The 16,048-nt window shown below is 35.3% G+C and overlaps 1 protein-coding gene across 1 annotated transcript in view; it reads left to right on the forward strand.

The window, feature by feature from the left end:
* LOC141437123 (uncharacterized) overlaps positions 1-16,048 on the forward strand; it is a 156,338-nt gene that overhangs the window by 45,041 nt on the left and 95,249 nt on the right. Inside the window, exon 12 of the mRNA XM_074100343.1 lies at positions 13,302-13,392. Coding sequence (XP_073956444.1) covers positions 13,302-13,392 — 91 coding nt within the window. The remainder of the gene's footprint in view (positions 1-13,301; positions 13,393-16,048) is intronic.

Genomic DNA, 16,048 nt, shown 5'->3' on the forward strand with positions numbered 1-16,048 from the left:
GTAAAATTCTTTATGAGATTAAATGATCTTAAACCTTAAACCTTTTATAGATTTCAAATTCCTGTACAAAAGTGTCTAAAAAACGAAACTAGACTCTGAATGGGACCCGGAAACAGAAGTAGCACCCTTAAAAACTTTTGTTCAGGTCTTTGAAATCTATAACATATCAAAATGTCAGAATATATTTAACTGAAACTACATTTTCCATACTTTAGGTCCGGGGTCCTTTTAAGTGTCTCTATTATGGTTCAAGAGATAAAGGCCTCTGACGGACGGACGGACAGATCGACAGACAGACAACGAAGTCTCAGTAATAGGTTCCGTTGGCACCCTTTGGGTACGGAACCCTAATGATCATCGCTATTATGATGTTTTTAGTGTGATGCCATATTTGCATTCCCTGATTCAGAAACCAAAGCTTAAGTACGACGACGAGCGAAGTGAGGGAAAGTGGTTAGGTAGAACTATGTAAGCCTACAACGCCGGAAGCAATTTTTTTTTGTAAAATAGAGGATCTGCAAAATTAGAAATATGAACGGACTTTAATTCATGAGTCGCCATGGAACCATTTCGCAGTAAAGGTCATAGTGACATCGCATTAATTAACAAGGCAAATCGTAATGGCTTTTCCTTTGAAAAGGTTCCATGGTGGCTTTATTATTTAACAAGCCCTTGTTATTTTAAGTTTATTCATACGATATATTTTGTGTGGTGTCGGGTTAGAATAACACCTCTCCATTTCTTCCATGGATGTCGTAAGAGGGGACTGAGGACATAGGTTAAGGTACACCGTAGGCGACAGGCTAGCAACCTGTCACTATTGTACCGTTTTTGTCAAACTTAAAACCTAAAATTGCTAAAAGTGGCTCCGAAGCGGTAACGTTTCGTGTGCTCTGCCTACCCCATTTGGGAATACAGGCGTGATTTTTATGTATGTATGTATATATTTTTGTTAACTAATAACCTGCCTATAGTTATTATAATTAGATAACACTAAAAGTATTTTATTTTAACTTAATACAAACATTATGAAACAAAGTAATAAAAATAATACAAACAAATAAATACGAGTAACCCAACAAAAAGTGGCGGCAAGACCAGTTACGTTACAAAGTACCTAACTAGCTACTTGAAGAAACTAATTACACAAGGCGCCTCTAGATGGCGCTGCTCTTCGTGCGCACGTTCTTTGCAACCATTTTCCTCGCTTTTTTAGTTAGTTAATGTTGTTTTGAAAAGTTTTTGTCACTCAATATCTTGAAAATACTTTACTACGTGGACTAGTAACAAAATAATGTCAAAAATCTTATTTTTTTTTAGTTTTCATACAAAACCACACGCTTGTTCTACATCGCGCTGACGAAGTTTTCTTATCGCTCAGTATATAAACGGTTGCGCTGCCTTATTCTGACGGAGGTGTATTCTTTAGTGTGATGCCACTACTGTCCGTATAGATCGCTAGCATTAGTTAGAAGATCTACCAACAGCTCGTGACGTCACGCGCTCGTTGCCAGGCAACGCTTCTTGTAATGTGCGCTGCGGACGATCGCCCGCGCGGCTGCGACGTCTTAGCTGCGCATTTTCCTTGGGCGGCCTTCCACAACCTTACGCGGTATTAGTTACACGTTAGCTTAGCTCCGGTTAAATTCTCGAGCACTTCCATATCTATGGCGGCGAGGAAACTCGATTGCCAGCTTTTTGGATTTTGTTTTTAAATACAACAACAGCTAGCTTTTACTCATTCTTCCTGTGAAGAATTCTTTTATCGCTATCCCTCGGGAACTACGCCATTTTCCGTGATAAAAACTATCCTATTATACCTAGTCCTTTCCTTCCCGGGATTAAAACTTAACTGTATACCGAATTTCACCTAAATCGGCTCAGTGGTGATAAGACCACAAACAGACAGACTTACAAACTTTCGCATTTATAATATTAGCGGGATCGGGAACAAACCGATAAAACACTACGTTACCACGCTCTTTTTTTAACACGAGCAATATTATAATTTTTCTCGTTACTTTGAAAGTACCTAAACATCAAACAGAAAACTTTCTTTCAGATGAATTCATTACTTTTTCAGTCAACCACCGCGTTATTTTCTTTTACAAAAGCTGCGATATTTTCTTCAACATGCGGTTATTGCAACAAATGGTCAGACAAGCGAAACCTTCCAAAATTATTTATGAAATAAACACCCTTAACTACCAAAAAATAGAGTCTAAAATCCCTTAAAGAAACAAGTACAAAGTAACCAAATAACGCTCCAATTTTGCGATGATTCTCTCCCTTATTGGGAAAGATGTAAAGTCTTAAATTGAATAGACGGGGTGTATGATTGTGGTGGTAGCTGGTGTGGTCAGTGCGAGCAAATTTGAATGCTTGAGCTGCCCAGACATATTGTATGTTCTGGTAAATAATTCATCTGGGACAAGGCTGCCATAGATAAAACAGCAGGGTAGAGCGATATTCACGAAATTGCCTTTTTTTGATTGACTTGACTTGAGCTTTTAGTTTTGCCCTTAGGCATTTTCAAGGTAGCAATTTGATTTTTTGTTTTGTCAAGATTCGAATGAATCAATGAATGAAATAAGGTTAGATAGATAGATAGAATAGTTTATTTCTGCTAAGAGTTACATTTTTAATTTACATTTGTTGTGCCAAACTACAGAGCAGTTTTTCGGCACTTTAGCTCTTGGTTTATAAAGTTACAAATCACAAGTAACGCTTAACATAGGATAGTTAGTATTAAGACTTGCTATGGTTAGTGTTATGTTATGACTATGTTATTCGAACTCAAGAATCAGCTTTCGGACTGGTTAGACCATTTTCCCAAAATCGTTCTTTCCTAGTAGCAAAATTTCCATTCGCGTTTTTTTCCAAATGCTTTTTTTCCCAATATCCTTTCTTACTGAAGCTTATTTTCACAGTATCTGTTTTTCCCAATCAGAGTAGACACAGTGTCGACGGAACTCCACTCTCACTGAGCCCCTACTTTTGTGTAATTTTGGCCCAACGGGCCGATGCACACTTGACATAACCTAAACCTACTTATGTATCTGTGTCGATTGCGATTGGGAAAAAACGCTACTTTGAGAATAAGCTTCAGTAAAAAAGCATATTGGGATAAAAAGCAATTGAGAAAAAAAAACAATAGGTATAATAAAATAAACTTTAATACTTAGCTGTGAACCACTGCGTTCACTAAGCTGTGATCTCGAAATGTGCGCATGTTTTTTACGAACCGCAGAGCGGGAGCTTTCGCAGTAATGAATGAATGAGCGGGTGAGTCAGTGAGCGAGCGGATCAGTGAGTGAGTGAGTCACTCGATCACTGAACCGCGAGTTGAAGGAACTGAAACCTGCATAATACTACCATTAAGTAAATACTGTTGAAAGCTGGAATACTGCTGTTATGAAATGTAGGTTTATATTTGAAACAAGACTTAGCCCGTGAGTTTGCTCGCCTAAATCATTAGATCTGGCTGTTAAATTGAAATGTATTTACTACTTATAAAAAAAATGTGATCGGGAACAAAATGTTATAGAAAAATTAGTTCCAAGGAAAAAAATGCTTTCGGGAAAGCGATCTAGCAAACCCACATATTTGATATTATTGTAACTTACTCGTAAACCTCTAAGCGGTTTTAACCCCCGACGTAAAAAGAGGTATGTATTATAAGTTTGACGCCTATATCTGTCGGTCCGTCTGTCTGTGGTATTATAGCTCTCACTCACGAATGGACCGATTTCAATGTAGTTTTTTCACATGAAAGCGAGCTTCCATGTGTTGATTTTAAGCCATGTTTGATAAAAATCGGCTCAAACGTTTTTAAGAAATGAAATGAAATTGAATTTATTTGCATTAAGCGGGGGATTACGTTGATGTTAGTTATTAGTATTATCGGACACACACTTAGCTATTTTAAAGCATGCAAAACTTATCGTCCTTAAACTAAATGTGAAGCTAAGATTACATAAACATGTCAAAGAATTAATAAAAACAATAACAATAATTATATATTATTTAGATTAAATATTTTCATGTCATAATAAAGTATCACATAATTGAGGAAAGCAATACCAATTATTTCCTAGTTATTATTGTTATGTTCTAAAAAATCCTTTACACTGTAAAAACATTTGTCTCTTAACTTCTTTTCTTGACCTAGCAAAGGCATTTGATACGGTATCTATTCCTATACTAATTTGCAAACTTCAAAACATAGGAATTAGGGGTAAACAACTGGCTCTATTTGAAGATTATCTCAGTAATCGTAGTCAATGCGTAAAGATCAACGATTTCATTAGTTCTGACCTTAATATTGAATTTGGAACACCCCAAGGTGGCATTTTATCCCCAACCCTCTTTTTAATTACATCAACGATCTTTGCAGACTAGAAATAAATCATGGCACGATAATATCGTATGCTGATGACACAGTACACATTTTTCAGGAAACACGTGGGATGATGTTTATAGACATGCGCAAAGGGTTTATGTAAAGTGTCTAACTGGCTTCAAAGCAATCTTCTTACGTTAAATGCTGAAAAAACTAAATACGTTGCTTTTCAATAAGGAATTCTCAACAACCGCCTACTAACCAAATCATCCGAGTGCACCAGTGTTCCCTTACTAATCTAGACGACTGCTTCTCCTGCCCTATCATTTCTAAAGCAACCACCATTAAATATCTCGGCGTAGTCATAGATTCTAATCTAACTTTTAGTCCCCATATTGATACAGTTGCTTCAAGAGTTCGTAAGCTGATTTTTTATTTTTAAAAAATTGCGTGATGTGGCTAACAAACGATTGCTCACTCAAGTCTACACGGCTTTGTGTCAATCCCTACTGTCATACTGCATAACGTCATGGGGTGGCGCTGCAAAAACTTCGCTCATAGTTCTCGAACGAGCTCAAAGAGCTATTCTAAAGGTGTCAACTTTCCGACCGTTCTTCTTTCCCACCAAAGAGTTATTCCAGTCATGTAAAGTGCTCACGGTTCGCCAGCTTTTTTTCATGAATTTGATCTTAGAGCAGCGTAAAATTGCCCCCTACAACCCCGATGTCTATAAAAAAAGGCGATCGGACATAGTTTTTAAAACAACCGCGCGCCAATCACGCGTTTATGCGCAAGTTTTCAACTTTTTTAGGTCCTTTCATTTACAATAAAATTAATAGACGCCTAATTATTTATGATTTAAACTACCGTAGCTGTAAATTGAAACTAAAAGAGTGGCTAATGAACTTGTCTTATGAGGAAACTGAAAACCTGCTTATGATAGTTGCATAGCTTAATTTTTCACTTGTATATCTGCGAAACACGATGAAATAAATTGTTACTGTCATTTATGTTATGTTTTAAGCCCATATTTTTATTTGCCTAAGATACAGGCTACTTCAGTATCCTAGTTTAGGCATTTAAGTAATTTATGAATTAGCATGATATTGTATTATGTTTAGGTACTTAGTGTTCTATTTAGTTAGATGTAAACATTTGTATTATATTAAGTCAAAAGTGTAACTAGTATATCGGTTATTGTTTACTAAAACCTAGACGTAATTTCAGTGCTTACTAACCTTTTATTTGTAAAACAAATATTTTATTTTGAATAAACAATTTCAATTTCAATTTCAACTATTTTATTAATTATTTTCTAAATTTTGTTAATGTCGTGATTTGTCTAATTATTAACGGTATCTGATTATATATTTTAAGATTATAGAACTTTAAAGTTACAATGTTGAAAGTTTTCCAACTTTTGTAAATTAGTTATTTAAGATACAAGTAAAAATGCAAACCAATCTGCAAACTCATTTGTTGTTTGTTGGTTGTTTTTTTATTCCGAACTTTAAAATATTTCACATCCCCGAAATAAATTCCAATTTCGCATTCATCAAGTCAGCTTGCAAATTAAAAATCCGTCGGAATGAAAAATGTATCAAAGACAAAGCATTCTGCCCTCGTTTCAAATTTTCGGAAGCTCAAACTACAGAGCTAAAAAGGAAAAGAAACGTCACGGGAACTAAGAAGGTAGGAACGCAAATTAGCTAAAAAGTCATACAAGTACTTACCCAGTTCAGTGTGAAACTTCTTAAAGGAATGGGTTATTGCAAATATTATAGTTGTTATCTCTGATATATAAAATTCTCGTATCACAGTTTTTGTAACAAAATTCTTCCGAACCGGCTTGACCAATTTTTATGACACTTTTTGTGTATATTCGGTAGGTCTGAGATTGGACGTAAAATATTTTTCGTAAGTACCCCAAAGTGATAAGGGTTTTATTTTTTTTTAACCGGATTCACAAAAGGAGGTTATCAATTCGGTAGTATTTTTTTATGTTTGTTACCTCAGAACTCCGTCATTTTTTAACCGATTTGATTTTTTTTTTGCGTTTGTCTAGGAATGTCTTCAATCAGGTCCCATAAGCACCAAATCAGGATCTGATGATTGGATCCTAAGGAAATCGAGATAACTCTTCAAATGTTCTAGGGACACCTATAGTAAATTGGATATATTTCGCAGTAACTCGTGCATTTGCTATTGAAAATCATCATTTGGTGAAGTGGAACTGATGATGAAGACCACTGTTGACTATCGGAGTTACTACTCAATAACAAGTATTTCACGGGTTGAATTTTAATTACTTTAACACAGTTAGTTGCTAAGCAAAAAAACGGGTGGTGTAGCACCAGGACTCCTCAATAATGAACGTCTCCGCATCAAAAAAGCAATATTTCGTAAAAGGTGACGAGCAATTGATATTAAACTATTGTATCTTAGATTAATACACTAAAAAGCGTGAAAAAAAAATTAACCAACTACAAAAAACCATACTTACTTAAAAATAATTTTCAACCAGTCTGAAGTCGGTGGGTGCTTCAGCACTAATCATCCATCCATTAATCAATCAATGGATGGAGAAACAGCCCCCTTAAAGGCTTTTATTGGTCACCATTCTTGCACTCATTGACAACTGGCCGAGGCTTAAAAATGACAACGTCAAAATTATAAATTTAAATACACACGATAACATTTCTATTCTGTTTCTTATTAGTTCTACGGCTCAGACAGAGAAAAAAAGTTTATGGCAGCATAAGCCGGTCGCCGTAAATTCGCGGGATATTTAGCCCTGTTTTATTATTTGGGGGTAGTCGTAAAGCGGGCTTAGCGCTGGATCGGAGCTGCGTGCTCTGGAGATGTGTGAGGGCAACGACTGATGCTAACAAGAAAGAAACATCTTAGACATCGGTTGCGTAAGCCGAGTACTCACTAGCGAGCTGTAACTGTAACCGATATGTCAGGTTAAAGAATTTTATTTTCTCAAAAGAAATTTTACATTTCACTTAATGAGACTAAACAAATAATCATGCCTTAAATATAGGTACATAGCGAACGTGAGTATTACTTTGCATATAACAAACAAACAAATATCGCAATAAATTTTAAACTGGGTAATTGTTGCGCTAATAGCAAAACTAATATTAATATCGGGTAGATCTAGTTATTGATGTTAAAGTTAAATAAAATGTACTCGTACACCGTGCGCCTGGCGACAGACCGCCAGGGACGAATTCAGATTTAGGATACAGGTATGTTATTGATAATATGAACCTTTAGTATATTTTTAAAGATGTTAAAAGAGGACTTCTTTAATAGGCTTTGGTAGGTTGTTATACATTCTTACTCTCTCGAAACATATACTTTTTATGACCATAGCATTTAGTTCGGGGAAAGGAACGTATAGATTGTCCGCACTGCGGAGAATTCGTCGTCCTTTTTCCCTGTTAGTGGGGAATGTAATTGAACAATGAATATGTCACATCAGTATCTACGCCTACAACAATTGCATACGTTTTGATAACAAAATTCCATGAAATGTTACCAATGAAACGGATATAAAATTCAGATCTATTGTCGAGAAGTAATTAAGTATAGAAATAGAAATAGAAATATTTATTCGCTTTCGAACGTATATATAAAACGTAATAAAAATACATTAAAAAAATAACACAATGCGAAATCGTGAAGCGGTCCCAGCTCAGCATAGTGTTGGCCGCTGTGACCGCTTGGCGACTTCACGGAAGGCGACAAAATTACCTAGAAAATAAAACAACAAACAAAAAGCAGTAAAATCAAAATACAAAACTAATTACTTACAAACAAAAAAAATAAACAAAAACAAAACACACAATGCAACTAAAATAACAAAACATTAAAAACACTAACCTCTTACAATTTGCATTGGCATAGACCACCGACGTCGATATGACACGTACAATCTGTCGATTGTCATGTCATGTTAATATCTAAGGCGTATTATAAAGTGAATGATTATTATGGACAGTGCCCTTAGTGTAAGTTTTCGGTTACAAAATACGTCTCGATCGCGATCGCGTTAAAATCTCAATTTATATGGAAATATGAACAGCGCCTCTAGCGGAACGTTTGCGATGTTCGTGTTGCCATACAAATTGAGATTTTACCCGAACGCGATCGAGACGTATTTTGTAACCGAAAACTTACACTAGGGGTACAGGGATATTTGGAAATAATTTCGATTCGCATTGGCGATCCCTTACTTCAAATAGCGAACCTACTGTGTTAAAAATAAAGTTGTGTTAAATACTTGTGATGTGATATCATTTAATAATATTGTAAATCTGCTTAAAAAAATATGTATTTACCTCACTGTAAAGGATAGATGATAAATATCATTTAATAATATTGTAAATCTGTTTAAAAAAATATATACTTCGTTCAGTTTCTTGCCGGATTCTTCTCAACAGAGGTTTTTCAGAACCGGTGGTAGATTTTTTTTGACATTCATAAGTGCTTGTTATAGCCTAAATTGAATAAAGAATATTTTGACTTTGACTTTGACAACAAAGGCAATAAATATCAATTTGACAATAAATATCAAATACAACTATTTCTCAGGCCGGTAGGACGTGTCAGATATTTTTGCAGAACTCTCAATTTCAGAAATAAAGATATTATGTGCATGCCGATGTATCTGGTAAGACATGACACCGCTCATTAAGGCTACCCGAGGTTTTCATCGATTTTTGTCAAGTTTTGAATCGTACCTCCTACTTTTGCACTACAGATAGAATTTAGAAGTCCAACGGCTATCGGTTCTCCAATTTTTTATCTCCATTTTTGTCTACCGGATTTTGAAAAAAAATAATACTTACTTCATTTTGTATGATTTTTTTAAACATAAAAAAACACTTATTTCGTATCTCTATTGACGTGACAGATCTAACATATATGAAACTCTACATATTTGAGTTCGTCTTTGACGTCTCTAAAAACTGGTCGAGGGTTTTCATTTGAAACTAATTAACACGAAAATTATGGCCAGAAAATTGTTCAACTTTGATGCCAAATATCTCGAAGACAATGATCTTTGAAGTAAATATGGGATACTATATTGCTTAAAGCCGTTGTTGTTAATATAATAAGCTACAAAAAACATTAGAAAACTAAGGAATTCAGATCGCAAGTCATTGAGGCATGGGATCTCCTTAAAACTCTTTATAAGACCAATTTTACCATCTCTGCAGTAAAATAAACTAGGTACTTGCAACTAATGTTAATGTCTGAAAACTAAATTTAAGGAGGTATTACAGGACTAGTTACTAGTTATCGTATGCCGTATTAATTTTTGTTATCTTAGTGTAAAGTTCCTAACTTATCGTAATTTAAGATTTGATTGAGCGCAACGCCAACAAACTGTCTCACAGTTTGGTGAACATTTAATTTAAGGTGCAATGTATTTGCATTTCTTATTTAAATAAATAAAAAAAAAAAACTAAAGTTTGTAACTCTGTTTATTTGTTTGTAGTCAGTACCCTTAGTGTAAGTTTTCGGTTACAAAATAAGTCTCGATCGCGTTCGCGTTAAAATCTCAATTTGTATGGAAACACGAACAGCGCCTCTAGCGGAACATTTGCGATGTTCGTGTTTGCATACAAATTGAGATTTTAACGCGAACGCGATCGAGACGTATTTTGTAACCGAAAACTTACACTAAGGGCACTGTTCACGTCTGTACAAAACAGATACATACTTAATTTACTTTTAATTTGACAGCTGACAGCTCAGTGACAGGCCCTTACGTCGTTTGTTCATAAGCGAGAGCAGACATGTAATTCGCTATTATAAAAATTAAATTCGTTATTATTAAATTTATTTCAACTACAGGCTGTTTATTACTAAATTTTAGATAAAGATGGTTAATAGATTATGAATGAGCGAGATTATTTATGGCATTTGAAACAATAAACACTTCATATCGGTATAAACGCCTGAATAATCTACTTCCATTAATACATAACGTATGATACATCTGTCGTAATGGTATTGCGGTCCAACTAATCAACGGAAGTACCTACCAGAAATACCCACGTGAAGTTTGAACAATAGGGTCTTGCGGTTTGCTTACATCGGCTATACTATACAGTAATTAACACAGGGCGTTAATTAATAAATTGAAAACCTCAGAAACTTGAACTGTTTTTTACAAGCTTTTATTTAGTTTGACCTGTTCCGTTGTATGTCTGTCTGTCCGTCTATAGTCAAATTTTGCACTTTAAATACGAACAACTTCCAGTAGTTGGATTAACTTGAAATTTGGTATAGGTACTTATGTAAATTGCATGACAATACAATAATCTGGTAGTGACATCCTGTTAGTCCGGCCAGGATCGTCTCCACAGGACGGAACTCTTCAACGGTTAATGGTATCGACTTGAAATTTGGTATGCAAATGTAATTTCGGTAACAATATAAGAACAGTCAACCAAAAGTACAGTCAGAAAAAAGCTTGTATTAAAAATTATTTTTTTACCAAAAGCTTTTATTATATTAAGTTAGTTTAAGTTTTTATATTCAGTTGACCGATGAACTCAAATAAATTGTACCTTTTTTCTTTCCTTCTTGATTTTTTTATTCTATGCATTAAACTAACTTGAAATAATAAAAACACTTACATATATACAGATATAAAAGGAAAATTTGGAACACACGACTACATCCGTCACGTCGCTCGAAGACTGCAGATAACCATTGGGCTTCCAATACGTGGTCTGTTCAGCTGAGGACTTTTCTCCCCCAACAGTTATCTGTTGTAAATATAGTTCTTCAACGAATCATCGTAATCCGTATTTTATCGCGCAAACAATCTCCAATACACCATCCATCCATCCATCCATCCATCCATCTCTAAGTATACTTCGTTTTTTTAGCATTAGAAATAGGGAAAACAATCTTGACGAGTCTTTTTATTGAAAAACACACACAAACAAACAAACCGCCTCTGTTCGTAAATGGGGTAAGCAGAGCACACGAAACGTTACCGCTTCGGAGCCACTTTTAGCAAAACTTGACTTTTGTCGAAAAAATCCAAAATAGGGCTTTCTGAACTTCAACATTCACAAAATTGCATTCATACCTTCAAATTAGCACACTACTTTTCTCTCTCAAACTGACTATGAAATTGAACGTTACAGAGCGAGCTCTTTCAGCGCGGTGCATTTTACAAACTACACTTTATCTCGTTTAAAACTCGACCGTTTTATCAAGCATGCTTTGTCTTACTTTGTGCCGTAATACAGTTTACTGCGTCGCAGCGGGGAGCAAGTCCTGCTGAGTTTTACGACTTGTTGACTGATTTCGGTGTTTCCAATGCATTTGTCTTAAATTTTAGGACAGTACTGTAATCCCTGCGGGGTTGCTTAGGGACGTATTTGGTTTGACGTTCTTTTTGAAGATATTATTGTTGTAAGTTCTCTGTTCTATGTGTGTGTGTGTGTGTACTTATTTTAATGTATGTGTGATTGCCTATTATAATATTGAAATTTGTTTGCTTAGATGAATATACGGGGTGTGGCCTGTAATATGAGCAAATAATTAAAACATAGATCATACTCGTCAAACTAAACAAAATTAGTACAGCGATTTTTAAAAATAATAAGTTATTTTTATTACACTTTAAAGTTTATTTGATGAAGCAATGTAAAGCAAAATGTTTGATGTTTATAGCCTGACAGATGACGTCAATTTTTATTCGGTTCTAGGATGGCGTACATTGATAACACTGTTTAATTTGTAAGTATGAAAAAGGGTTAATCTAAAGACTCCATTATTTTTACAAATTTATTTATTTGGGTCAAATCTTGCAAGTTAAATTTGACCCACTTTCAGTAATCCGATCGACGTGAAATTTGGTAAACTTATGTAAATCTGGTGACAATACAATAAACTGATATTGACATCCTGGTAGTCCGGCCAGGATCGTCTCCACAGGACGAGACTTTTTAACTAAACAAAAAACCGGCCAAGAGCGTGTCGGACACGCCCAAAATAGGGTTCCGTAGCCATTACGAAAAAATTAAGTAATATTTTTCTAAGGATTTCGTATTGTATACGGAATCTTCCAAGTTTAGGTATATTTAGCCCTTGTAGTTTTCCTTGAAAGTTTGATATACTTACTACCATCCTGATTTTTTTTTTAAATTTCCACCCACCGGTTTAGATTTTAGATGGGGGGACGCTCGATTTTCATGAAAATTTGCACTTTAAAGTTGAATATTTCGCAAACACATCACTGAATCGAAAAATTGTCTTAGCAAACCCCTAATGGTTTTAAAAGAACTATCCAACAATATCCCACACTATAGGGTTGATGAGAAAAAAAAATTACCCCCACTTTACGTCCATGGGAGGTACCCTAAAAAAATTTTTTTTTTGAATTTTTAATTATACTGTTTTGTCGCCATAGTTTACATATATATCTGTGCAAAATTACAGCTTTCTAGCATTGATATTCCCTGAGCAAAGCCGTGGACGGACAGACAGACATGGCGAAACTATAAGGGTTCCGTTTTTGCCATTTTGGCTCCGGAACCCTAAAAAGTACAGTCAGCAAAAAAGCTTGTATTAAAATTTTTTATTTTACCAAAAACTTATAAACAGTTTTATTTAGCTTGCCCTGTTTTTAAAGGTTGCTGAACTAATCTTGTTCAGTTTAACAAGTAAGTACGATCTGTGATTTTTTTTTCGTGTAACAGGCCACACTCGGTATGTATAAACATGTATGTTCCGAAGTATTAAATCATAAATCAGTAATTTCTCTATTAATACAGCTCAATTTAGTTTGAGGATTTGTAGGTTAAAAATACCATAATCAACGTTGTATTCATCTTTGTCCAGAAGATGGAGATATTTAAAAAATGTTGTGATACTCGTTGTGGAGATGATTGTATGTACTTAAATCAATTTTTGTTTACAGAAAGAGGTATTTTCGTCGGACAACCACAACAAGCCCGCGACTGCTGCTGAGTGTTTTGCTGAGAACGATCGGAAGATAGCCGTAATAAGAGGTAAGCTTGTGATTTTATTAATCATCATAATAGAGACAATCAAAGTCAATCGTGCAAAGGTTAACTGGAAGAGATCCCTTTAAGGGATACGTTTGCCTTTGTACTACATCTTTTTATCTTGTAATTTGTTAATTTCATGTTTTTTTATACAACAATGAGGTTTAATTTCAATATAAAAAACAGAAACTGGCCAAGTGCGAGTTGAACTTGCACACTAAGGGTTACAAAACAACAAAAAAAAAACAATTTGCATTTCATAAAATTTCCATGAACACCTAAGCTTAGAACTTAGAAAAGTTGGAAAAATCCCGACATTGCTATTTCAAAATCAGAAATCAGAAATATTTATTTGTTCAATATTATGTCAAAAACGACTGGGCCGTTAAAAAATTATGACAAAATGATGATTCGTACAAAAATTACGACATGACTAGCTAAGAGTATGCGAACTTGGACTGTCTGGATATCCAGCCAATGTTTTACAGACAGGTCGCTTTTCTCATCTGATTCTCGTAATAAATTGTGATCAGATTCAGTGATTGCGTCATTTTTAAAATAGCGCAAGCACTGTCTTTGAAGCTACAAAAAATACCATATTTCGTTATATCACACAGATCGTGGTGAGGTCCACAGCCAGAAGGGTTCATTTTTTTCCTTTCGAGATACGGAACTATAAAAACGGACAAAACACAAACACGGGAATCGGGTAATAGGCGCTCCTATCGCCAACAAACGATCTCTTCCACACAACCTTTTTATATCTGATGCACAGGCGATAGCGTGGCACAAAGTATTTATGCCGGTAGTTGACTTAGGTATATTTTTGTGGTTATTTTGTTTTACTGTTTTTGGCGTTAGAGGCAGAATTATCAAACGGCAATTTAAACGAATATGTCTAAGTGGCAGTTGTCAATAGTGTACCTATACAAATAAAAAACAAAAGGGACATATTTTTCGATCCAATCATCAAACGTACATTTTTTTGAATAGCAAAAAGTTTTATAGTCAGTACCCTTAGTGTAAGTTTTCGGTTACAAAATACGTTTCGATCGCTTTCGCGTTAAAATCTCATTTTGTATGGAAACATTAACATCGCAAACGTTCCGCTAGAGGCGCTGTTCGTGTTTGCATACAAATTGTGGTTTTAACGCGAACGCGATCGAGACGTATTTTGTAACCGAAAATGTACACTAAGGGCACAGTATTTAGAAATCAGCATTTGCATGCAAAAGGAACAGAGTATGTAAAGGTAAAGTCGTCGCTTGGAACTATTGGATTTTTAAGGGAAACTGTCAGGGCGATACGTATGATCAAGTAAGCACACAGCCAAAGAATATTAGTTTACACATAAGAAGGTTTATAATCTCTAACCCACCACCCTGTAAACTTATCTTGAGAACTACTTACACACCTAGCTGGCACATTTGCCTGTCAATTTTCGTGATGGTTTCTAAATCAGAAAAAAAAGATAATAAGGATTCGTTACATTTTATTTTTAAGTGACAGTCTTTACTGTTAAGAGCCGTACAACTGACGTTAAATCTTAAGTAGGTAAATACATTTTTGTTCCACTATACACTAAAGATACAGACCAAAGCACATTAATCAATCCATGACGTCGTCTACATACACAACGGTCCATGCGAACTAAGGGGTCTTATCGCGCCCATGCCAGCCTTATCTAAACAATAAATCCTCGCAAAATGTGCGAAGAAAAGAACAATATCTTTATCCAATATTTGAAAAGTGCCGGTTCATGTTTATACAATCAATGTGAATTATTGATAAGGGGGGCGATAAATTATAGCAGCGCACTGCTCTAACGAAACCGCCCGCGGTATTCTGAGAACCCGAAGATATCGAAGAAACTAGAATAAATGTAACATCATATTTGTACCAAGAACATTTAATTTTAATGCAAATAAAAGATATTTTCTATTTTTGTTTCTATTTCTATATGGACAATAAATGGACACCAATGGCGTGAGTGTGTTTCCAGTTGTTTTAACCCCCAACGTTAAAAGAGGGGTATTGTAAGTTTGATGCCGATGTTTGTCTGTCTGGGGCGTCTTAGCTCTCTAACGGATGGAACGATTTCAATAAGGTTTTTTAAGTGAAATCGAATTTCCTTGCGATGGTTTCAAGCTGTTTCATTCAAATTGATTCAGCTGTTGTTTAACCCCGATTGTGTCTGTCTGTGGCACCATTGCTCTTAAGCAGGTGGACCGATTTGAAAGCGGTTTCATTTGAAATCATGTTTTTTAGCAATGGTTCTTAGACATGTTCCATCAAAATCGGTTTAGCAATTTTTGAGTTTTGAAATATTGAACTACAAAGTCGGGGGCTTTCCAACTTTTTGTTGGTTAGGTTATTAGATATTGATCTTTGAAAATACGATGACCAGGGTATCATTTTTTTTAAGTTACTTAGGTTCATTTCCATCTAGACGTAATATAAACGAGTCATTCATCATCCCAGCCTTTATTACGTCCTGTGCTTGATCCACAATCCTGTAGTTGGGAGGCCATAGCTCAGCCCAAACCACTAGGCCACCACGGCTTTTTCAAACCACGAGCCCACCACGGCTTTTTCATATCACCAGGCCGGTATCCGTTCATTTCGCAACTTTTCGTTTTGCAAACTCTAAAACTAAATA

The sequence above is a fragment of the Choristoneura fumiferana genome, chromosome 17, assembly GCF_025370935.1.
Source record: "Choristoneura fumiferana chromosome 17, NRCan_CFum_1, whole genome shotgun sequence".
Taxonomy (NCBI): Eukaryota; Metazoa; Arthropoda; class Insecta; order Lepidoptera; family Tortricidae; genus Choristoneura; species Choristoneura fumiferana.